The sequence below is a fragment of the Chionomys nivalis genome, chromosome 8 (assembly GCF_950005125.1).
Source record: "Chionomys nivalis chromosome 8, mChiNiv1.1, whole genome shotgun sequence".
Classification (NCBI taxonomy): domain Eukaryota; kingdom Metazoa; phylum Chordata; class Mammalia; order Rodentia; family Cricetidae; genus Chionomys; species Chionomys nivalis.
This window is the reverse complement of record NC_080093.1, coordinates 20,412,735-20,438,306: the sequence shown is the minus strand read 5'-3', so window position 1 is coordinate 20,438,306 and position 25,572 is coordinate 20,412,735. Positions and strand designations below refer to the sequence as shown.

Below are 25,572 nucleotides of genomic sequence, written 5' to 3'. Positions count from 1 at the left end.
ATAGGACACAAAAACCCTGTTTGCTGACAAGTAAAAGCAGAGTCTCAGTCATCAATGAGAAAGACCACCCACTTCAGACTGGAATGAAACAGAGCTCATAAGATGGAGGCAAAGACAATAAGCCATTTTGAACTGGGGTGGTGTCGATGTCCTCTGGATCCACGAGAGGTTTTAAAGTAAAATTCTGTAAAATGCTAGTCAGGATTAAAAACATCTCCATGCGGGCCAGACCTTCTCCAATACAAGCTCTTTTTCCTAAAAAAGACATAACAACTGGTAAGTCATTTAGTTCTGATTTTGAGTTAACACACGTAGAACAGATGATAATGATAACTAATTAACCCAGACTAATTACCAGACAACTGACTGTATTTTTGTACTGTTCTGTTTTCTTTCCCGTCCTTCCATTCCTCGGGACAAATCTCTTTTTTCTTTTCTTTTTTCTTTGCTTTGCTTTTCTATTCTTTTCAGCTATTTCTTTTTGGGGAGGTAATTTTAAATTTTTATATTTCATAAATTAATATATTTACATCATTTTTAAGCCTTCCTTTCCCACTCCAAGTTTTTATGTACCCCACCTCACTCACTCTCAAATACAAAACTTTATTATTTTTTTTGAGACAGTGTTTCCCTATGTAATAGCCCTGGCTCTCCTAGAATATGAAATTCGGCCTCAGCAGGACAGGTTCCAGCCCCGCCTGGTTCTTGGTCTATTGAAGCCTACTTGCTTGTGTCGGACTTGTTGTTTCCTCTGTTCCCAAGGAAATAGTCTCTTCCTTTTTAATCACTTTAATCATCATTTTAACATTTTAATCATACCTTAGAGTGGATCAATGTTTCTTTTTTTTAGACCCTTTCAAATTGAAAGAAGGCACTTAAATGGTACTTCCTCTGAGCAACTTCTGCAGTCTGACCATTCAGCCTGGTGTCCTTCAAAAACACCAACTCTGCCAACTACTCTCCCTGGACTCCCCTGGAGGACTTGAGAAAAGCACATTTTCACAGGGTACTGTCTTCTCCTATTCGTTTATCCTCTTTGTTTCTTTCCAAAACTGAACCCCTGGATCTGAGCACTGAGTTGCTACATGTAAAGTGTTTCTTGGGTCTACAGTGGCCTGACTCCTCTGGGTAGAGAGAAATGCCTCAGAAGAACAGCATTTCTTTCAGAAAGAGCTCTTGAGAAACTCAGCTATAGGTTCAGAAGCAGGGTCAGTAGGTGGAGTCTGTAATCCAATGAGAAGCAGCCTTCATCTTGGGGTTGCCGCCTCTGGCCTCATGGAAATGGCTCTTCACGCCACCCACAGAAGCCTCCATACGTGACCCTTCTCACCTCACATGGGTCCTAACACACATGGAAACAAAGCTCACTTGCCTGCTGAAAAAGCCAAGAAGTAGTCACTCTTCTTGAAGTTGCCTTTTTCATCCAGAAAGTGACCAGGGTCAAACTTCTCCGGGTGGGGAAATTCTTTGTCATCATGTAGGACAGAAGTCAGACATGTCATTACACTTGTGCCCTGAAAGAAAAAGAACAAAAGTAATTTATGGAGGAGGCCTTGGAACCTGAAAAAAAAATTAATTGTCTCTCATTTGATCTCTTTGTTCTGTGGATGATGAGCAGATTGAGGCAAAGAGGGAAAGAAAGAGAAGTCATTTTTTCTTGTCAAAAAACATCAATACCAGTACTAACAGATTTTGTATCCAATAATTCTCATTCAGGGACTTTGTGCATTGACCTCATCACAACCAATATCTCTAGTTTGTGCTCTGATGCCAGGAATCTACAGAATTGAAGAAGCTCCCTGAAGTGCATCCGTCTTGACACATTCAACAGTGTCATCCCACAGGGCAACGCCATTGAAAATTCATTTGAACTTGGTGGAGGAGTAGAGAGAAAGATCGTAAGATCCAGTGGGGATGGAGGACACCAAGGAAACAAGGCCTTCTAGACACAACAGAACTGGCAAGTTATATGAAGTCACAGAGACCATAGCAGCATGAACAGTACTTTAACAGGTCTAAGCCAGGTGAGTTCTTGGCACTGAAGGGATAAGCAGACATAAGTCCCAATCCCTAACCCAGAAACTATCTTAAATGAACAGCTATTGACTTAGGAAAAATTAGTTTCCTCCAACAGTCTCAGTAGGGAAACAAACCGCACTTCAGGCAGGACCAATGTCAAGCAGTAGATGCCCAACACAAGAAGAACTCAAGTGTTTGTGGAAGGCTTTTCTGTTTGTTTGTTTGTTTGTTTGTTTGTTTGTTTGTTTTTTAATGCTTTCCCTGGGAATTCTTTTTTTTATTTTCAGGTCTTTGGTGTATATAGTATGGTATTTGATTTTGTTTTCAAGTGGTTTCTGTGCACGTGAATTTGTGCGTCCATCTGTATGTGTTCCATGTGCTTTTCATTTGGAACTTTTTTTCTCTGTTCTATTCTGGTTTGTTTGTTTTTGTTGCTACTTGTTTGAATTTTTCTTGTTATTGTTGTTGTTGTTGTTTGCTTTTGTTTGTTTTTGGGGGGTTGCTTTTTTGGTTTTTGTTTTGATTTGATTTTTTGACAGGGTTTCTCTGTCTAACTTTGGTGCTTGTTCTGGAACTTGGTCTGTAGACTAGGCTGGCCTCAAACTCACAGAGATCCACCTCCCTCTGCCTCCTGAGTGCCAGAATTAAAGCTGTGTGCCACCACCGCACAGCTTGCTTTTGGTTTTATCTAATGAGTTTATTATCTAATGAGAGAGAAAAAGAAAGTGTATAGATTTGGATGGGTTGTGAGGTAAAGACATCTGCAAGGAGTTGGGGGAGGGAAAACCATAATTAAAATACATTATATGAAAAAATATGCTTTAATTTAAGAAAGGTAAGTTCATCTCATTTTTTCATTCTGGAAGAATGAATGCGCATCGTTTTTGAAAACCTCATTGCCATTTTCTTCAACAACCCTCAATGTTGCATAATATTAAGAACCACCCATTAGTAAACTTGGAAAAGGAGAAATGCAAACCATAACAAATGAAAAGCTATGAGCCAGTAAGATTGTATAAATTTAGAGTGATTATACAAAACTTCAAAATATAGCTATTATAAATATATTTGAGCACTTGAAAAAAATAACTGTAAAAGAATACAGGAGACACTACATTTCTAAGTGAAGGAAGTTCTTATTAATATATCCAACTATTACAAAGTATCAAATATTAGTAAATAGGGAGTCAGCTGAGAGACTCCACATGATGATCTATAATCATAATACACATACATGTTATTAGAGTAGAATTTGGAAAAACTGTGAATAATCTTGAACATGGAAGGTTCTTGAAAAGTTAAAATAGTACATAATGGGATTTTCATTATCTTGGTATTATCCAGAGGGCAGGTTCCAGGAGAAAGGATTGAAAGACTTTATCTTGGCTCTATAGCTTTAGTCTACCTTATTAAACAACCAGGGTCAAGCCTGCCCTATATGCCCACACAGAAGCCAAAGAGAAAAAGGGTACCTTCCAGAAACAGAAAGACCAGAGTAGGAGAACCCTAAACTTTGATGGTGAGATTAACAAAATATTTGGCAACTTCATGAACTAAGCATATTTAGGACAAACATTAAAATTCTATAATGAGTTATTCAAAACATCCGCTAATACCACTAGCTAATACAAAAACAACTTCAGACAGAGAAAAATTATGTCTATATCTCCAAAAAATTTGGGGCTCAACTAACATTAATCATTAATATTCATAATATAGAGTCCAGTGAGATGGTTCAGTGGAGAAAGTGCTCGCCAAGCAACTGCAAGGACAGGGCTTGTATTTGACTTGATTCCTTAAACTAGCTGTGTGATGCTTTTAATCTGCAGTTAATTGGAATAAAATGAGTTTATTATTGGTAAACTAAATACTAAGTGCTGGTTAAAACTAAATGGAAAATGGTGGCTCAAGCCTGTAAATGCCAGTGCTCAGGAGGTTGGAGCTGGGATATTATTTTTAAGTCCAGAATAAGACCAAGTCTCAAAATAAATTGTGTATACAATACCAATGTGTTTGGTATGATACCAACTTACTGAGCTACATAGATGAGTCCCACCAAACCAAGGAAGGGGAAAGATATTGCTAGATTAGATTTCTTCTAAGTAAGTCAAACAGAAAGCAAAAGGGAGGAGGGAATACAGAATTGTGGTTTATTGACAAGAGTAGTAAAACCCACTGGAAAGCAAGGATGTGGACAGCAGATTGAACTAACAGGCGGGAAGCATATGGACATATCAATGGACTGAAAAGATTGTGAGAGCCCAATCATGTTAGAAAACCATATCAACAAATGACGAACAAAGGAGCAGAGCATGAGGGGGCTGAGATGACTGGTGTGTGATTCTGGCATCATTGCGGAAGGTCAGGTTTTATGTAACCACATTACTTAATTATTGACAGGCAAAGATGCATGGTGAGGAACACAGATGAAATAGATCTCACCTTGGGAATGTGGTATCCTCTGAATTTCACGTCCTGTGTTGTTTTACGAGGCAAGGGAATGGGAACAAAATCAATGTATCTCTGGATCTCATGCAGCACAGCTTCTGTGTAGGGCATGTGGTTCCTGTCCTGCATGCAGGGCCTCCGATGTCTGCCAATCACACGTACAATTTCTTCCTGAATTTTAGCTACCAGGGCAGAAATCATGGTTTTTATAAAATGGAAAAGAATTATCTTTTATATAATTCTTGATCATGTTCAAGTTGTAGAAGGAAGTGGAGAGATGAGGAAAGCAAGTTCCAACATTTCTACAAGACTAGAAAACCTAACACACAGACGACAAGAGTCTAAGTATGAGACACCGGTGTATATAACATAAAATGCTTAAATACTATAAACACTTTCAGCAAAGCATCAGAATATAAAGTTAACATACAAAACCAATACCTTTCCCACATACCAATAACAAACATACCGAAACATAAATTAGTGAAATAAACACATTCACACTATCCTCACACACACACACATACACACAGAGGGAGAAACACGTAGTGGAGAAAAAATAAGACTGTCTTTCCAATAAATGGAAACTTATTTGTTGGCTAAACTGAATATCTATTTGCAGAAGAATTAAATTACATGTCTTTCACTCTATGCAAAAATCAAAGTAAATCAAAGCCTTTCATTAATGCCTGAAATGTTGAGACTTCTAGGAAAAACCTCAAAGATAAACTTAAAGAAATAGGTATAGGAAATAACTCTTTGAACAGAGTTCTGAGAATTAACATATGGAACCAAATAAAATCAAAAGAGTCTACATAGCAAAAAAAAAAAAGTTGTTTTTTTTTTTTAAAAAAAAAAAACTAATAGAAGAGTAAACACAGAATTCCCAGAATAGGACAAACTCTTGGCCAACTATCTTTCAGACTAAGTTTCAGAAATTCAGAAATTATGAAGAATTGTAATCACTAAACGCTAAACAAAAAATTTTGTAAGTCAGCAAGTGGATAGATTAAATGAATATAAAGTTCTCATAAGAAGAATCACAACTGGCTAAAAGTGTTTGTTTAAGTGATTAACAACCCTAGTCATCAGAAAAATGCAAATTAAAATTACTTTGAGATAGCATCTTACCAAAGTCAGAATGACTATCATTAAGGAATCTGACAACAGATGTTGCTGTGGATGTGAGAAAAAGGACCCTTTGCCTTGCTGATGGGAGTGCAAATTAGTAGAGCCATTATGGAAAACATTATGGCAGTCCCTCAATAAGCTAAAGAGAGATGTGTCACATGAATATTCCCAGACATATATCAAAAAAAAACCATATGTTACCACAGACACATTTATATATCCTTGTTTATTTATTTTTATTTATTTATTTATTTATTTTGGTTTTTTCGAGACAGGGTTTCTCTGTATGTTTAGAGCCTGTCCTGGAACTCCCTTTGTAGACCAGGCTGGCCTCGAACTCACAGAGATCCGCCTGCCTCTGCCTCCTGAGTGCTGGGATTAAAGGCATGCACCACCACCGCCCGGCTATATCCTTGTTTAATGATAACAAAAAATGGAGCTGGCCTAGATGCTCATCAACCAGTGAATGGATGATGAAAATGTGTACATATACAGAATGGAAGAGATTTTAGCTGTAAAAGAAGTAACAACAAAAATTGTTCAGTAAAAAAATGGATAAGGAGAATATAATATTGAGGTAGACTAAACTCAGAAATGAGAAACTGCATGTTCTCCCTCATAGAGGAACCCTAACCTACTGTGTCTGTGTGTATGCATGTAAACAGTTGTGGCATGTGGAGACAAAGCAGGGTTATTATTAGGTGATGAAAAAAAAAAAACCAGAAAATTGATGTGGGATTTCCCTCTGTATGCTATGATTACCATTGATTAATGAATAACTGCTTTGAGTCTATGGCAAGGCAGAACAGCACTATGTGGGGAAACCTAGGCTGAATGCTGGGAGAAAGAGGGCAGAGACAGAGAAGCCATCGAGCTGCTGGAGACAGACGCTGGAAACTTTACCCGGTAAGCCACAGCCACGTGGCAATATACAGATTAATAGAAATGGGTTAACTTATTATAAGAGTTAGCCAATAAGAAGCTAGAGATAATGGGCCAAGCAGTGATTTAATTAATACAGTTTCTGTGTGATTATTTCGGGTCTAAGCTAGCCAGGCAGCCAGGAACCAACAAGCCACCTTCACCAACAGAATATAATAAAAAGAGCACATGGGCATGATGTAGGAGAAGATGCTTGGGTAAGGCTACAAGGAGAAACAAAGGACTTAATAAATAGGACTCCAGTTGCTAATGAAATAAAGTCAGCAATTGATAAGACCTTCATGAAATTAAAAAGCCTCGTCTTTGTAGCAAAGGAAATGGTTGATCAAATGAAGAGGCACTCAATTGAATAAGAGAAAGTCATTTTCAACTACACATCTGATGCAGGATTGATATCTAGAATACACATGAACATGAAACTCTAAACACAAAAGAAATAATCCAATCAAAAGATGGGCTCTAGTTCTGAACAGAGTTCTTAAGAAATGAAGCACCAGAAGCTTGTAAACATTTTATAAAGTCTGGTGTAGTGGTTTGAATGAAAATGGCTCCCATAGACTCACAGGGAGTAGTATTATTAGAGGTGTAACCTTGTTGAAGTAGGTATGGTCTTACTAGGAGAAGTTTACCATGGTGGTGGGGGGTGGGCATGGAGGATTCAGAAGCTCAAAGCAAACACAGTGGATCACTCTCTCTTCTCATTGCCTGACATCGAGATGTAGAACTGTCTGCCACCTCTCCAGTACCATGTCTGCCTGTGTGCCACCATATTTCCCACAATGTTGATAACAAACTACACCTCTGAACTGTAAAGCAATCCCAATTAAATGCTTCCCTTTATAAGAGTTGCAGTGGTCATGGTGCCTTTTCACAGTAATAGAAACCCTATGAGACATGGCCATTTCTCCAGTAAACTGTCAACAGCTATGATAACCCACAAAACATCTGTACAAGATTGGTCCCATCAACCTTCCCTCTGGAGGATCTATGGGGAGTTAATGTTTCCTGGGATGTAAAGAAAAATTCTCTTGAGTAATGTAGCCACTGGTAAGTTGTTGATAATCCTGTAAATAACACTGATGTGGGATTCCCCTCTGTATGCCATGAATGTTTTATTACCATTGGTTAATAAAGAAACTGATTTGGCCAATGGCAGGTTAGAATAATGCTAGGTAGGAAAACTAAACTGAATGCAGAAAGAAAGAATGCAGAGTCAGAGAGATGTCATGTAGCTGCTGAAGGAGAAAGACACCAGAGACTTACTGGTAGGCCACAGCCTCATGGTGATACACAGATTAATAGATTAGTGATAACCAATTAATTAATTGGTTAATTTAAGATGTAAGAGCTAGCTAGGAATATGCCTAAGCTATTGGCCAATGTTGTAATTAATATAGTTTCTGTTTGATTATTAGGATCTGGGCAGCCAGGAAATGAATGAGCAATCTCCATTTACATAAAACCTTACCAATGATCAGGTAAATAAACCTAATTAAACTATTGGCTTATTGTAAAAAGAAAAAAAAACAGACATAAGGTAAAAAGGAACCAGTAAGGAAGAGTAAGGCTATTACTGGGAGAGAAGGGGAGAAAGAAAGTGCAGTGGAGTATAATCAAAATAATTATATATATATATGAAACTGTTGTAATAACACACATCATTATCTATAATTAATATATGCTAAGAAACGTTTATATGATATATACTTTCTGTAAAATAAATAGCTATTTATTATGATGTAGGGAAGATGTAAGGAGAGGCTAGTTCAATTTGTATTGCTATGTATTTGTCTCAACCTAATCAAGGATTCTGAATCACAGCAGGGAGAATAGTGCTCACTGCTCTTTCATCCCCTGCTGCAGCTTGACTATTTTACTTTATCTTTATTATGATCTAGTTTGAATTGAATTAATCCAGCAGGAGGTAAGCGCACTAATTATGCAAATAGTGTCCCTTCTAGGAAATAGTGAGACAGTTGCTAGTGCTCTCTGCCCATTTCTATGTGGACATTCATCTGCCCATCTATATCATACCTGTGACCTCTGGGTGCTTCAGCAGGAGTAAAAGCCCATATTTCATTGTGGAACTTGTTGTCTCTGTGCCCGCACCAAAAAGATCCGATATGGTGATGACCAGGTTTTCCATGGTAAATTCTGACTTTTTATTGTCTTTTTCCTAACAATTACAGTTTATAGCAATTAGTTTTGCCTGTTTGAACATTTGTTAGTTTTAAAGGCTTACGGGTCATAAAATAATTCAATATGAAAAAGAATTTTATAGGTAAGCTAGACATTATTAGGCCTTATCTGTCTTCATGGCCCTAAGAAATGCATGCCTGATATCCTTCCTATTGCCAGAGAATTGCTGATGCAGAAAAGTACATAGTAGAGACTCCTTTTTCTTCACTTATTGTACTGTCTCTTTTGGACCACGGGGGTAGTTTAAGACTGGTCCTTAAAGCCCACAAAAAAAGTGTGCATCAAGTCAGTTACTGATTCCATCAGTTCTAGCCCCAGTAAAATTTTAATACATTTACAGTCTCAGGAACTATGCACATACAAACTCCATTGCTATTTTTAACCAATTCAGTCCTTATGCCCACCACCATGATTAAAATCTATGTCACCTTCTCAAAGATAGCTCAACTGAAGACTGCAGTTACCATCCTCTAGCTTATCCTCCTGTTAGGCTAAACTGGAGTTTCCTCAAATCTGAACTCACCTGCAAAGGTTTCCTAGAGTCTCTTTAAAGAAAAATCCTGTGTTCCATAAGTCTTTACACCTGTTGTTTATGGAGGTTTGTTTACATATAACGGCAAGTTCTCATCACTCTTGAATGGGTGTGTATGTGTTTTCATTTGCCTCAAAGTAAAAAACAAACCTAGAACACGGTAAAGGTAGACTTCCTAATTCTAAATAACTGAGAATCTTAATGATACCAATATATTCTAAATGATTTGCCTTAAGGAATTAGTTCAACAAGCAATGAATGTATCACTAGAAGGAACATTAGTTTGAACATCCAACTTTTACCAAGAAAAAGAAAACTGAGTCAGAACTCCCACAAATATGAAGTAGCAAGTCAGGATCTCTTGTACCTTTTCCATTCTAATCAGAAAATAGTCAATGAAGTTCTGAGGGCTACTGAGGCTCAGAGAATCTTGATTCCTTTTTATTTCCTTCAAAATAAATTCTTTTTGTTCAGTTGCATATTTAAAGAAGTTTTTATGGCTTCCTGGGAGAGAGTATAAAATAGGGTAGGCACTGCACAACTGGAAGAGAAAGAAATTCGCATTAGTGTAAACGACACACCTTCTAGACTTAGATTATCTGTCCAACACTCCAAAAAAGTGAGTCCCCCATGTCTCCTGTGTTCCTACATGCCTGGCATTTAGAGGAGGAGGCACAGCATGGATCAAATGATCAGAGTTGCCATGCACACCGCTTGCGCAGCAAATACTGATCACATTCAATTCCTGGCAGCAAATCTCCCGCAGAATGTGCAGGCTAATCCAAGTGTCCCCTCATTTGTACTGAGAACACTGAGATGCTCAATGACTAGTCAAATTCTGAGAACAAATATCAGTGATAGCATGGATAGACATGGTCTTTATCCCGTTGTATATCCTGCATATGTTTTTCCAGTCACCTGAAAACTGCAACTCCAATAGACATGAGAAAGTGGAAGGGGGACATCTCATGAGGTTCCACTCAGGCATGAGTAAGGACTGCTGGGAGAGGGAGAATATGTGGTCTCTGGGGAATGTCTCCTAACACCAAGTGGTTAGCCTGAAATTATATCCATACAAGCAACATTAAATAAGTCAGCGGTCTATGTTTACATATTGTAGTCTGGAGTGGGGAGGGGGATGTGGGATGTGTTTCTGTATACATGTTGCTTTCATTGGTTAATGAACAAAGCTGTTTTGACCTTTGGCAGGGCAGTATATAGCCAGGCTGGATGAGGTATAGGGAGAGAATAGGTGAAGTCAGGGAGACACCATGTAGCTACCAAGAGAGGCAGCCACCATGTAACTACCCAAAAAACAAGAGGTAACAAACCATGAACCTCGTAGTAAAATACAAAATAATAGAAATGGGTTAATTAAAGATATAAGAGCTAGATAGAAATACACCTGACCTTTTAGCCAAAGAGTATTGTAATTAATATAGTTTCTGTGTGATTATTGGTGTCTGGGCAGCCAGGAAACGAAAAAGCAGTCTCCATTTACAAAATGGCACCGTGTGTGTGTGTGTGTGTGTGTGTGTGTGTGTGTGTGTGTGTGTGTGCGCGCGCGTGCGCGTGCGTGTATTCTTAAAGGAAAAAGAGACCTTGAATTTGAATCGGAGCAAGGGAGAAAGGTACATGGGAGGAGATGGAGAGGAAAAAGGGAAGAGGGAAATGATAAAATTACAATCTCAAATTAGTTATGTGTTAAAATGGAGGATATTTTCATCTCTTGATCATTTAATTAATGCTTAAATGAATGTCTAATTTTAAAATAATGTCTATATACAGATTATTGCATATAATATATAATTTGAAAGTATAAACAGTGACTAGCTGTTTAAAAATTTTTATTTTTTTATTTTGGAAAAAAGTAAGAAATAGGGACATTCTGTAGTCAACTACCATCTTATTAAAAATGAGAGTTGTAGTGATATATTCAACAGATTCTTTGTACCTGGCATAAATTCCAAAGTGATGGAACCTAGGCTTTGAAGCAACCTTTTATTAATAGTCAGTAGTTATCTGAGTTCCTCTTCATAAAGGAATTTCAGAGCCTTCACATAGCTTAGTCTCCAGACATGCCTGGCAAACCAGGAAGTCTTGTATGACTAGTAATTTCTTGGGTAATTGTTCTTTCAGACAACTCCTAGACCAGATAATCAGTTTTAGATGGGGAAATTGACACACTAAAAATGCCAATCAGTGTAACAATGAAGAGGCTTCTGTGAAGCTGCTACGCCTTCAGTTCATGAGAAGCTGATTTCCCTGCTGCTAACAAAAAGTTGAATTACAATCTGGAGTGAGTCTCCTTCTTCTACCTACTTGAGTCATAAGAACACATACATAAGGTACCCAACGTTGTGGGACTGGGAGGAAAGAGCAATCTGGACACTCCAGTACTGGAGGTACCCTATGCTCAGGTAAGTGGAACTCCAGGATTGGTGATAAAGATGTCTCAGGTTAGCAGGATTACAGGATTTGGCAGGGATGTGAGAAATTCCCCATCTCAGGAGTGGCAATATGTATCGTTGTTAAAAAGAGAAACATTAACTACACATTTGCAAATATTACAGATACAAACAGAATGTCTCCTGAGACAAAAAATAAATCAAGGAAAAGGCCCTTCTCTGTGGAAAAGGGGGAAATATTTCATAAAAAAAAAAGGATTTTCCTGATAGAATGATAGAAGAAGGGAAAATGTTTGATAAAGGCCAAGAAAGAGAAAGGATCAAGAAACAAAAGAATAGAGAAAGAAAAAAAAATAACTCTTCCTGACAGAAAAAAAAATGAAAGTAGTTCTTAGCTGGAAGCCTACAGAGACAACAGAGCTAAAGCAGTTTAAAGAACCAGTGCTGGCATATGAGCTGCGCTCATCTGTGTGAGGCAGAATTGAAATAACTAGGCTACTCAGGATAAAATTATCCTACAAGATTGGGAGGAATTAACATCAGCTGGAACTCAGCGCTTTCTGGCTCCACACGGCCGCCGCTCTTCCCACTGAGGGCTCACCATTGCAGAGCAGCAACAGCAGAATTCCAAAGAATGGCAGACTGGGCTCCCCTGCTGCAGTTTGAGCCAACACAGTCAGCCCAGAACTTAGAATTTTCTTCTTTGCTTGCTTGATTTTTGTTTAAATGATTTTTGCTTTTCACTCCTAGGTATATAACTCAATATTAAAGGTCCCTTCATGGAAAATATTTTTGGTTTTTCCTAATAGCAAGGATAACTCAATATCTATGGTCCCTTCATAAAAGAAAAGACAAGCTCAACTTCTTGTACAAAAATAATTGGAGGGCTGGAGAGATGGCTCAGTGGTTAAGAACATTGCCTGCTCTTTTAAAGGTCCTGAGTTCAATTCCCAGCAACCACATGGTGGTTCACAACCATCTGTAATGAGGTCTGGTGCCCTCTTCTGGTCTGCAGACAGAATACTGTATACATAATAAGTAAATAAATAAATATTTAAAAACAAAAACAAAAATAATTGGAATCAAGACATAAAGTACTAAGCCAATGCTGTTTAAACTTCCAGCAGTATTAGTCATTCATTATATGGAAGATCTCCTCTTCTCTGGAACATCTAATTAATGCCTAAATGAATGTCTGATTATCATAATAGATAAATGACAGTGAAAAATTCATAATTTTCAACATAATATCACTAGGTATTCTCTTATCTATTCATCACTCCTGAGAATCTGGCTCTGTTCTTTTAAGTTACTTTCTGGAAAGGCTCAGATCAATTCTATAACACCTGAAACAGAACAGGCTATTAATTTACTAAATATTCTAAATGTTCTCTTACCAATAAAGAGCCTACCAAAATTATTTTTCCACTAAATAAAGTGCAAGTAAAATGTTCCACACTGTTAATAATTGACAGGTCACATTAGCATGTTACTTGCGATCTATAAAATTTTTTTAAAAAATCCTCTTTTATGACTACTGTAATGTTCTGTTTCTTTAAGAGACAAGCCACCCCCACTCCCTTCTTGTTTGCAGCATCAGACCCCCACTCTCTCTCTTCCTTCTGTCCCCTCTCTCTCTTTTCTCTCTCTCTCCCTCTTTCTCTCTCTCTCTCTCTCCCTCCTTCCGCCCTTTTTCTTCCCCTCCATAACACCAAATAAATGTTCAATTTTATTTTGTATGGTGTGTCTATCTCTGTGCCTCCCACCTGCCGCCTGTGCTCACTGCTTGCCAGGGACCAGTCAGCTGCCACATGGCTGGGGACCAACCACCTTGGTTTGGGGACCTGCTGCGTGGTCTCTACCCCTCAGCAAGCTGCTGGGGACCCACAACAAATCCATTACAAACTCCATGGGTATTGCCCGAAGTTACCTCCTAATATCCTATAGGGTTTCTTTTAGTGCTTTTTTTAGATGGCATTAAGGACAAAGAGTATATTTACATGCAAATTCCACACGCGCCACAAAAAGATTGTACCCACACTGAGTTATACAGCTCAAAAAATTAAATTCACTCTAATCAGCCAACCTTATTAAATGCTTCTAATCTATTGACTATTTTTACTGATTCTGCTGTTTATTTAAATTTGGGGGACAAGTTTATTGAGTGGCCTAAGAAACAATTCAGCCTTGTGGTAATAATGGTTTGTACCATCTTCATCCAAAATGGGTATCTCTAAGGAAGATTGAGGCTCAACATTAACTGACCTCATACATCAATCAACACATGATGGATAGAGATCCACTGAGAATAGAAAGTGACCTAACTGGAAAGAAAAGGAGCAGAAGGATTATGGATGTAGGAAAAGATGTAGCAGATGGAAGCATTTGCAGTGAGGCACTTGAGGATGGAGACTAGTTAACAAGAAGGAAACATTTGCAGTGAGGCACTTGAGGATGGAGACTAGTTAACATGAAGGAAGCATTTGCAGTGAGGCACTTGAGGCTGGAGACTAGTTAACAAGAAGGAAACATTTGCAGTGAGGCACTTGAGGATGGAGACTAGTTAACAAGAAGGAAGCATTTGCAGTGAGGAGCTTGAGGCTGGAGACTAGTTAACAAGAAGGAAACATTTGCAGTGAGGCACTTGAGGATGGAGACTAGTTAAGAAGAAGGAAGCATTTGCAGTGAGGCACTTGAGGCTGGAGACTAGTTAACAAGAAGGAAGCATTTGCAGTGAGGCACTTGAGGATGGAGACTAGTTAAGAAGAAGGAAGCATTTGCAGTGAGGCACTTGAGGCTGGAGACTAGTTAACAAGAAGGAAGCATTTGCAGTGAGGCACTTGAGGATGGAGACTAGTTAGCAAGAAGGAAACATTTGCAGTGAGTTACTTGAGGTTAGAGACTAGTTAACAAGAAGCTGGAAGGGAAGGAGCATAAGTGATTTGTGACAGAAATAAAAATGGAAATAAGTGTGAAGAAGGGTTAGTGTCTCCTTCAGCTCAGTTTTCTTGCTTTAAAAGTAAATAAATCAATCAAACTTTATTGAAACATGACAGTATAATACTGAACTGCAGTCACCTCAGCTACTAAAAAATACTATCAGGAAAAAGAGCACCTAGAAGAATAGCCAGGAACAGTGGTGGCCATTATTGATAAAAGGTGGTACCTATAAAATTTCTTAGTCCTAATGAACCTCTGATTATTATTTTGGATTAAAATAGATTTTCTTATGATGATAAATTCCTAATGTTATGAAGATATATCCAGTTTAACAAAAACTAACTTAGAGATGCTTTTTAGACAGAAGGGGGATATGAGGGCTCCCAAGGATAGATTGCACATAATGTTTACTAACTTTAAATTTTTAAATGCTAATGAAGCAGGGACCACAGCTGCTGAAAGGCATTGGACTGTGAAAAAAACTGAAGTGAATCAGCCTGTATACTACAAGAATGTTTTAACATCAGAATGGAAACCAAGGAAGGTGTTATGACGGGGCCACAGTTATGCTTATGTTTCTCCAGGAGACGAAAAGTGGTGAAGAAAGAGATGCAGAAAGACCTTAAAATAGAGGGCTGACCCTCTTACCCAGAGACAGCTAAAGAATTTGTCTGGTAAGGGAAACAATGGTTTGGCTGAGAAACCTGTGAAAGCTACAACTCTATCTCTTGCTATGCTGTCCATGGTAACCATAGAGGTAAAAAGAACCAATCACACATATGGGATCTGTATTCCTGATCCTCTCATTTGCATAGGAGTAAGTTGGGAAGATATGGATTTCCTACTGGCAGTTAATGGCTCTTCTTGGTCCTTATGAAAACCAAGGACATGCTGAGCATATGGAGGAGGGTAAGGAAATCATAAATTATACCATGGAAGTGTAAGTAATTCCTATTTGTATGAGTAATGGAACTCAATATCTAAATATAACTTTCAGGTATAGATGTCTATGTTTAATACTACACAGGATTTTTATGTGTTTTATATATGGTTCATGCATCTGGTTTTAAAGGATAGGAGATTAATGTCACCAGTTCCATAAGCCTGCTGTTTTGTGAGGTGTGGGTTACCAACAAGGAATCTGAGTGTTTACATTGGCAACAATGTGAAAGCAAGAACCCTTGGGTGCTAGATAATATCTACCATGGAGAAGTTAATTGATTGGAACCTGAATGGCTTCCCTCAAGGAAAGTATATTCAGAACTGAGGTGGCAATGGTATAGTTTGAATGAAACTGTGGAAATTAGTTCTACTTTGAATAACCTGTTCCACGGCATGGTGTTGAAATGTCAAGTTCCCTTTTGGAATCTGGCAATTCAGTTCAAATTAATTTGTGGAAATTAGTAAGTGCCTTTTGACCTCTTAAAGCATGGTAAAGAAAGTAGAACATAAATAGTAGGAAATATACTTTGTCCTTTAGCTTTGATCAGAATAACCTTTTGGTAGCATGTGCTCTTTTACCTTATTTGTCACCTCAGGAAGGACAAGGCCAGCCTTCTAGAAGCTAGTAAAACTGTTGAGGCCATGGCAAGACTCGCATGCGATGATTGTAGTACAGAAGCTCACTGAAAGAGTGCCCATAAGAACTTGTCTCATGATAGAACTGCTCATTGCTGTACTTATGAGAATGATTACATCAACCGCTGCTGCACTGCAGCTGAACTGGCACATTATAAAAAGTTCAGACTGTTGAATTCATTAAGCAGGCATGGATCTGTCATGGCAGCAGCTCAGAAGGCAGATCACAAAAGTTATGAGTTCAAGGCTAGCCTGAGCTATATAATGGAAAGAAAGAAGAAAAGAAGGAAGGAAATAAAGGATGGAGGGATGGAGGAAGGAGAGAGAGAGAAGAAAAGACTGAAAGAGGAGAAGATGCTCTAAGAAACGGGGACACCTAGAAGACAAAATGCACAAGTCAGGACACAGCCTTCTTGATGCACTCTACACCTGCAAAAGCCCTTTCATTTTCCCAAATTCACACAAATGCCCTTTTGTTGAAGCTGAAAACCACCAACATCTTCTCAGAAAGTCAACGCTCTAATAAACCTGATATCAAGACACATCAAGCTTTTGGATGGTAATGGAACAGATTTGGGTCACATAACGTTTTCACATAGAGATAGAGTTGGCTCTCACCTGAACCCAAGGCGAGGCTAAAACTTCAAGAGTTCTAAAAGACTGTTCCATGAACTCTCGGAATATCTCATCATTGTAGTCATAACGATGCTGGAAAATGACAGCAGAGATCACATTGCAGGGAACACAGGCCAGAAGGTAGCTGGGGTCACAGGGGGATCCTAGAACAAAGGAAGTTAGAAGTTAATATGCAATCCTCAGACAGACCTAGAACTTTGAAATTAAAACAGTAGGGCATGTGAGCGACCTTGAGAGGAATGATCACTGTGACCTCAGTAAGCCTGAGAGACATTTTATTCTCTGTCCCCCCAAAACAATCTATCTGATGTATTAATTTGCAATTTAAAAATGTTCTCTTCTTTTTACTGGGCTCCTAAAATCCTCATTCTAAAGAGGAAAAAGCAGGAACTTAGATCATTTAAAAATATTTATAAATGGATGTAATTTAAATCTATGTGTGGAAGTTCCTCACAGTACACATATAAATCTTAGTAACTTCATTTTTTAAAATCAATTTCTTCTCTTCTAAAAATTTACAGTATGTTGCTGTGGGCTAACGTTCTTGTACCCTGAAAATATTTGTCACTGTATTGGTTTAATAAAATGCTGTTTGACCAATAGCCAGGCAGGGAGTACAGGTGGGGCAACCAGACTAGGAGAATTCTGGGAAGAGGAAAGGCTAAGTCTGCAGTCACCACCCAGATGCAGAGGAAGCAAGATGAAAATGCTTCTGTCAATGGTATGTTCTATTAAATCCCAAACATTCAAAACAGCCAACAGGTGTGAAATATTTTAAATTTGTGAATGAGACATTAACAGTCTTGGCAAACACATGATACATCTTAAATTTGCAGCTCATCTGCATTCACAATGCCCTCAATGGTGGCTCCTCAATTTCCTAAGGAAGATGGAAGTGCACTAAGTGGGGGTTGACATGAAGCACATGGGGTACACTGGCTGAAATCTGCTTTGCAGAAAGAAATAAAACCTCTTCTATTTGTGGGAAAGCTGAGCTAGCAAGTGAGAACCTTCTGTATCAGAGAAAGTGAATATATCAACTTATAATTATCTTCTAAGTACAAATCTCAATTAGTTTTAAATTAATTTCGAACTGTATCGTAAGTGTTTACCCTTATAATTCATAGAAACTTCTTTTTTAACAGGTAGAAACTGTTACAGATATCTACAACTAGCCAAATTTCAGAGAATAAGTCATTGTGAGGTACCCAACCCTAACTGATATATCTGCAATGCAGCCTCTACACATAGACTCAGGAAAAATCATGGAAAAGGAAGGGGAGAGAGTGGTAAAAACCAGAGGACAAGGACACCAACTGCTAGAGAGAGTCCCAGGCATAATATGGGAAATGCTCTCATGGCTTCTCAACAATATGGTTTCCTGAATAAGAACTGCATAATGACACCAGCTGGCATGGCAAGCAACAGGGGAAATTCCACATGTTCCTAGCTCTAGATGAATTCCAATTTCTGTATTGATTAAGAAGTTGGTATAGACTGAGGAGTCCCTGTGTCAGCCCAGTTTACAAGCAATCAACAGCTATTGAGAGATGGCGAATCCTTCCTCCAAAGAAAAATTCCCACAGTGGTTATCCAATCCCAACTATTCAGCTCTGGACACAAGTATATACAAGCAATGCTAAATAGACTAAGCAGCTGTGTATACATGACTGATATATACATATATATTGTCAAAAATTACAGAAGAAGAAATCTTTAATTGAGGAAGGCTATGGAAATGATGTAGACTAGGACTCGTGTATCAAATTCTCAAAAAAAAGAGTTTTTAAACTTAAGAACTTCCAAATTACAAAGTCCACATAATCTCTCATAAAAGAAAGACATCAATAATTTTGGGGAGGTGGGGCAGGGAGATCAACTGGCAGAGAGAACTTGCAACTACGTTTAAGAAAGCATACTTAAGATAATTCAAAGGGGTTTTTCTTGTGTAAGGTTGATGGAAAGGCTGAAATAAGTCCATTAGCCAGAAGTAAAGAAATTGAATAAACTACCCTGCATCTGAACCAGCACAGTTCTGTATTATATAGCAACTACACTCTAGAGTTCCTTGAAAGTTAAACACAAGAGGATAATCAACATATTACATTTGAAAATGAACTCACACAAATAATATGCACAATGCATGCAGCGTGTTCTTTTCCATTTCTGCACGTGTGGAGCGTAACATGTTGCTTTGTATCACCCAGATTAGCTTCATTGACACGCTCCATTCGTTTCCACATATCTGTCCTCATATCAACCAGATTATACAAATGCTACCTGTAATCATTGTATTTTATGTACTACCAAAAAACTGTTAAAATGCTTTTAAAATTATAGAATATTGGCTTAAAACACAATAATTCACCACAGAAAATAAAGTAACATGATGTTAATGATGTTTTCTTTTGAAACAGGGTTTCTCCGTGCTGGAATTAAAGGCAGGCTCCATCACCACCCAGTGTTAGTGGTGTTCTTAAAAACGTTTAGATACTGAAGTTTAAAGTCATATATATCTTGCAGCCCTGACTCCATCCCCTTCCACCTGCTCTCCTACCCACACTTTCTCCTCCTCCGTACCCCAAACGTACATGTGCACACCCACTTATGCACCGAGATTTCTACTGAAATCTCATGTTTTCCCATGTGAATCATTGCTCCTGACACATTAGATAATTTGGTCACCCTTTAACGCTTCTCAAAAAGTTGTTGAACAGCTTTTTTTCCTTCCAGGGTACACAGCTAGTCATGTTTTCACCCTCCTCGTGCAGGTCAGTGTGGTCCTGTTCCTAGACAGAGCCTGCCGATGGAAGGTGAATTCTCAGTGCTGCTTTCATAGCTGATCTACAAAGCATTTCCTGTTCCTGTAACTTTCTCTCCTTCCAGAATCACATGAAACCAGGAACCATGGATAATACTGAAAGTTAATTGGGCGAAAGCTGGTGAGCCTGTGTCCTGGGAAGGCAGGCAGCATCATTTCTTACTGTCCTTATGTGATCAGAGTAACCTTCAATTATACTTCTGACTCCATGACATTTCTAAAAAGCCTATTTATAATAACAGTTCATCTTGCTCATCTAGTAATTCTAGAAATAGATACTCACCATTGGTTTTTCTCAGTGCTTCCAATAGATAAGAGACTTCCTCCTGAATTCGGTCTTCAATAATTTTCTTTCCCATTCCCATAGACCGTAAGACCATGAGGGAGAAACGCCGTGTTTGTTTCCATACTTCTCCATCACTGAAAATGATGCCTGTTGGGAAAAAAATAATGTGAATTCTAGTGGAGAGTATTCATCACAGGAAATAATATCGACTCTTGTGCTTGCTTAAATTCTTGCATGTATTGCGTGATCTGTGCATCTAGAAGTTCAACATAAATTCTCTAAATTCAAAACGTGATCAAGGCAAAAGGTAAGCCCATTAAAATAAACTGGTCAAGGAAGTTTTAGACAACAATACAGAGGAGCCAAAGATCCCTCATCACTTTTGCCAGAACTCAATGCTCCAACAGAAGACTGGACAGCTTTATGCCAGACTCAAAATCAATAACTGATATACAGTTAGTTTCCAACTCTCAGTGTTTCAACTTCTGGCTTCTCTGCAATGAGTTAGTAGAAAATAGCTACATGATTAGTATAAACCATAATGTGAATATTGAATGCTCCTCCCTTCTTAGGTTATGAAATTGTATTATAATATGCCCTCCTAATCTTGAGCAGAAAGCCAGACCTCCTAATCAGCCATGCAACCACGGAAGACAGTAACCCATACTCTGCAATGTGCCATGTGAGATGTGGTGTTTGTTAGGTTAACTGTGGTAAGTGGTGTTTGTTAGGTTAACTATGGGAAGTGGTGTTTGTTAGGTTAACTATGGGAAGTAGTAAGCACATTTCCAATTTGGACTCGTTTTCATTTAGATGGATTTGCAGGGATGTAATCTCAGTGTGACCTGAGAAACTTCTGAACTGTTTTAAAAGCATTTCCAATTGATGGAAATACTATCCTAAGGGAAGACAATTTCTTCCATTCTGAACATTCCTTGGGTGCATGAAGTTCTGTATGTGATGTTGAGGACTTACGGTTCCCCTCGCCATTCACTTTGGCATGTCTATTGGTGACATCCTTTTTCACCTCATGTTTGGGAAGTCATGTTAGTAAGACTTCTGACAATTAAGAGACACATTCTCACAGCAAACTCCCTGATCTTGTGGTTCTTCCATTCTTCCTATTCCTCCTCCACAGTGTTCCCTAGACCTTGGGTGCAGGAATATTTTGTGGATGTTTCCATTAGGACTGGGCTCCTCAACCCTGAGTATTGATTAGTTATTCAATAGCAAATGGTTAACCCTGAAAATATATATACAAGTAACGTCATACAGACTTAGCAGGTTATATTTATATATTATATACTTAGGTTTTATATATATATAAATATATAATATATATAGATGCATATATATTCATACAATGACAACTACCAAAAAAGTTAATGAATTTGAAAAAGAACAAGGAGGAGTATATGGGAGGATTTGGAGGGAAAAATTTTGTAATTATAATAATATGAAAAATAATTTAAAAAGAAAAGAGCGTTCCAATATCAGGACATTACACAAACACTGAGTGTCCCTGAGGCACTCTTAGGGGAGTACGGCTGTGCTTTTTGTTGTCCCTTTGCATTGTATTCAAATATTCCTTATTACTTTTAAAGATAAAAGACTGAATACAAGTCTGGAAATATTCATATTTATACTGGTCCTCACTCTATACACACATAAAATCAACTAGATTCATATTCAGACCAGGAGACAGAACATTTGGTGACTAAGATATTTTGTCCCTTTCATTTCTTTTCTCTGTGTCAGTATCTTTATCATTATGCTTTGGTTTTCATATAAAATGAGTATGCTGGAATCACAAGTTAAAACTTAATACTTCATGGGGACACTGTGTGTAAAGTTAATTAATTTTGAAAATGGTTTAAAGATCCATATCATTAATGATCACTAGAGGTCAGAAGAGGGCCGGGAATGGTGAGAAAAATGAGCCAAATTCGTCAGTAGGTGCTGTATCTGTTTGCTGAAATGTCACACCAAATACAACTTAAATTTAATAATGTATTATAATCAAAATTTACCAAACATAAAGAAAATGAACACATTTACAGGGTGTAGTCAGTAGTTTAGTGTGTCAGCTTGACACAAGCTAGAGTCATCAGAGGAGACTCATTTGAGGAAATGACTCAATGAGATCCAGCTGTAAGGCATTTTCTCAACTAGCAATCAGTGCAGAAGGGCCCAGTCCATGGTGGGTGGGGCCATCCCTGAGCTGGTGGTTCTGGGTCCAATCAGAAAGCAGGCTGAGCAAGCCATGAGAAATGAGCCAGTAAGCAGCACCACCATCCCCAATTCCCTGCTGTGGCATCTGCATCCTTCCTGCCTCTTGGATCCTGCCCTGTTCGAGTTCCTATCCTGACTTCATTCAATAATAAATAGCAAATTGAAAGTTTAAGTCAAATAAACCCTTTCCTCCCCAACTTACTTTTGGTCATATTTGTTTCAAGGAAGCCAGACCAAAAAAAAAAAAAAAAAAAAAAAAAACCAGCAGTTTTCTGTTATAGAGTTCTAGAGTGTACATATGTGGCTGCACCTATGCATGTGAGTGTGTGCGTGTGTGAGTATGCACGTGTGTGTTGTGTGTGAGTGTGTGTCTGTATGTAATGAAAGAAGAAAGACTATGAGAGAGGAAGAAGAGATCTAGGAGGAGGGAATAAAAAGAAGCTAATATGTGAAAGCAGAGATGGGTTATTGGGGAGGAAAAGGGAATCAGTAACACAGACAAGAAGGGGAAGAGCAGTGGGCAGATGACAAATCAGAAAGAACAGAGGTTTCACAAATATGACATAAGGAAATGCTTTTCCTGTGCTATATTTAAATTGTTTTCAATTTTTACAAAATAACTCAAGAATTTATAAATTTCCTTGCCTTTGCAACTTTACTGCCGCATGTGTAGACCTGAATGTGCCCCAACACAGAGCCATACCTAACCCTTGGTTGACTTGACTGAGTATTGACGATTGTGTTTTTCCAGAAAACTCATCTCCCCGGTCAATCAGAGCTTCCTTCAATACATCGTATCCATACAGCACCACCGTGGGTTTCATGCCCAGATAAACGGTGAACACGGGGCCATATTCTTTTGATAGCTGCAAACAGAGCATAGGTGGTCAGTGAGGGAAATATTTGCATTCTACTGAAGAGACATTTTAATATTCACATATTCATTGACTTTAGACCCAATAGTTTAATAGCAAGAGCCATTATCGCTAGGCTCTTGCAGACATTGCTGTTACTAGTCATTTTCTATACAACACAGATTGTGATATGTATTTGCTCAAATTTTACTTTTATGCTTTCTTGTCAAATCTACATTTGCATGAGATTTCTCTTCCAGCCTATTCTTACAATAAACAATGTGTTTCATTCCGAGTGTGGACGTCTGTACCACTCATCCCGCTTGGACACTAACAGTCATCTTCTGTCATCCGTTCTCCATGTCATCCTTCATGCTGAAGTCTCAGAGTTTTAGCAGAACTGCAAACACAACAGGACAGACATGCCTACTCGCCAGACTGCACCTTCCATAAGGCTTTCTACATTCCAATCACCCTGACAATCAGCTGCATGCACAGAGCATGGTGCCTGAAGCCAGGCAGCCATTCATTACTGTTGAGTATAAACACGGCCAACTAACCTGTGTGGAATCTTTACATATTAAAGAGACAGAAATTAAATCCCAGGGAGATCTTAAATCTTGTACCAAACTGTGAGTTAATTCAGAACTCCCAGCCCAGGAGGAAGGAGCTGTCGGGGCAGCGAGTGCTCTGGTGACTTCCTGTCTCAGGCAAAAGATAGCTTTCCGGTCACCCCTTCAGGTTTCAGGAATGGCTGCCATGTGGATCAATGGAGCAGTCAGTGATTTGTTGTCCAGAAAACATGGTAGGAACTCTCAGAATTCCTGAATTCTTAGTTACGTCCTTGATTTTAAGTCAATCTATTCTCCAGGGAAATGTAGACTTGAGAACTATAAATCAATAGGTTTTTGTAACTGAACACAGTTCCATCTGCACTGTAGTTTATCAGAGAATAATTGCTGTGCTGAAGAGGACCTAGGACAGTACGTGAACACTGACTGTTCTGCTCCTGACAGCATCACAGATCAACTTCTGGATCCCATTTCCTTCTTCCTCTCAGTAAAACAAGGAGCTGACTTGAGTTTCCATTAAAAATTTTGTTTTCATTCTTTGCCTAGAGAGATGGTTCCATGTATAAAGGACTTGCTGTGCTCACATAAAGCCAGGCACAGTCAAACACACATGCAATCCAATCTCTCCCACAAGAAGGGGGACAGACAGGAGAATCCCAGAATCTCACAGCCATCCAGCCTGAGATTCACAGCAGTGACTGGCAAAGGCATTGTCTCAAGCATGGCAAGCAGGACAGACATTCAAGATTGTCCTCTGACTGCCACATAATCACTGTGACAGATGTGTGCTCACACTCAAACACACATATGCACACACATATACATGTATACACATCAAACACACATTCACTCTTCACTTGGGTCTGATGGGTAACTAAAACCAAGATAAATATTAACATCTCTGCCTTCAGCTTATACCTGTCTCCATGACCTTAAATTGTGATTCAGTTACTGTTGGACTCTGAGTGTAGACTCAGTAAGCACTCAAGTGTTTATATGAAGTGGCTAATCCTCCTACTTCAGTGTTGAAGCCATTGACATGATTGAAGTCTTTTCAACCTCACAGGTTCTGTTAGAGCCTCTATAGCACCCTCAAACCATCCATAATTATCCTAAACCACCAAAATTAACAGAGCTCTGTAGGCAGCTCACTCTATGAAGGAGATACATCCAAAAAGGGCAGTTATATTATGGGAACTATAGTACTCCTTCCAGAAAACCAGGAGATTGCCCATGGCCAGTTGAACAACTTCCTGAACACAAAATGAAATCAGCTTCCTCAGTGCCAAATGAGCATTGTCCTCTACCCTCAAGGACCAGAAAATTCAACACTGATAAATTTTTAAAACTGTGCTATGTCCCAGCACTCGGGAGGCAGAGGCAGGTGGATCTCTGTGAGTTCGAGGCCAGCCTGGAGCTAGTTCCAGGACCGGAACCAAAAAAGCTACAGAGAAACCTTGTCTTGAAAATAAAAAAATAAAAAAAATAAAACTTCTCAAGTCTTGTCTTTGCTTTTTCACAGGCAAAAACCCTCAAGACTGTCAACACAAAGAAAGCCTCTGGATTTCTCTCTTTCAGATGGTCACAGTAATAGTAAAATACCTTTCCTTATTGTATAGTTAACTTCTGTACCCACACTTCTATTAAAACAAGTGGCTAAGACTATTAAGTTGAGACTCCAAGAGTCAGGGTTTTCTTCTTTAACCCTGGTAGCATCTCCATGGAGTCTAGGATCACATTTTATTTGTGTTGAGGACGAATAATTCATTCATTGAAAACCACTGAGAGGAAGCTAATCACTCTTACCGTTCTCAGAGATTTGTTGATATTTTTAACATCCACTTGCAAAATATTTCCAACAATTGGAAGAGGAGTGGGTCCAGGTGGGAGTTTCCCTTTGCTCCGGTGCTGATTCCATAGGAAAAAAAAGATCAAACAAGACAGGCAAATCCCCAAAATGGTAAAAAGAGCCAT

At 38.6% G+C, this 25,572-nt stretch overlaps 1 protein-coding gene across 4 annotated transcripts; it reads right to left on the bottom strand.

Moving 5' to 3' along the window:
• Positions 1 to 73: 73 nt before the first annotated feature.
• Positions 74 to 25,572, bottom strand: LOC130879615 (cytochrome P450 2C70-like). Of its 4 annotated transcripts, XM_057778308.1 has the most exons (10): positions 25,405 to 25,572; positions 22,876 to 23,038; positions 19,938 to 20,087; positions 16,816 to 16,976; positions 9,639 to 9,812; positions 9,480 to 9,501; positions 8,575 to 8,694; positions 4,462 to 4,649; positions 1,373 to 1,514; positions 74 to 255 (listed from the first exon to the last, which is right to left on the bottom strand). In XM_057778308.1, exons 1-10 carry the CDS (start codon positions 25,570 to 25,572, stop codon positions 74 to 76), a joined length of 1,470 nt encoding a protein of 489 aa, XP_057634291.1. The 4 variants fall into 4 exon arrangements, with proteins under 4 accessions (XP_057634291.1, XP_057634290.1, XP_057634293.1 ...); XM_057778307.1 differs by lacking the exon at positions 9,480 to 9,501 and having other exon boundaries at positions 8,575 to 8,716; XM_057778310.1 differs by lacking the exon at positions 9,639 to 9,812.

Excerpts from the sequence above, each read along its gene's own strand:
- LOC130879615 (XM_057778308.1), bottom strand. The coding sequence starts at position 25,572 with ATGGCTCTTTTTACCATTTTGGGGATTTGCCTGTCTTGTTTGATCTTT. Across the intron at positions 8,695-9,479 it reads AAATCATTTAGAATATATTG|AATTTACCATGGAAAACCTG; the intron begins GTATCATTAAGA and ends ATAAAAAGTCAG. Across the intron at positions 4,650-8,574 it reads GAAGCACCCAGAGGTCACAG|CTAAAATTCAGGAAGAAATT; the intron begins GTATGATATAGA and ends CTGCCCTGGTAG.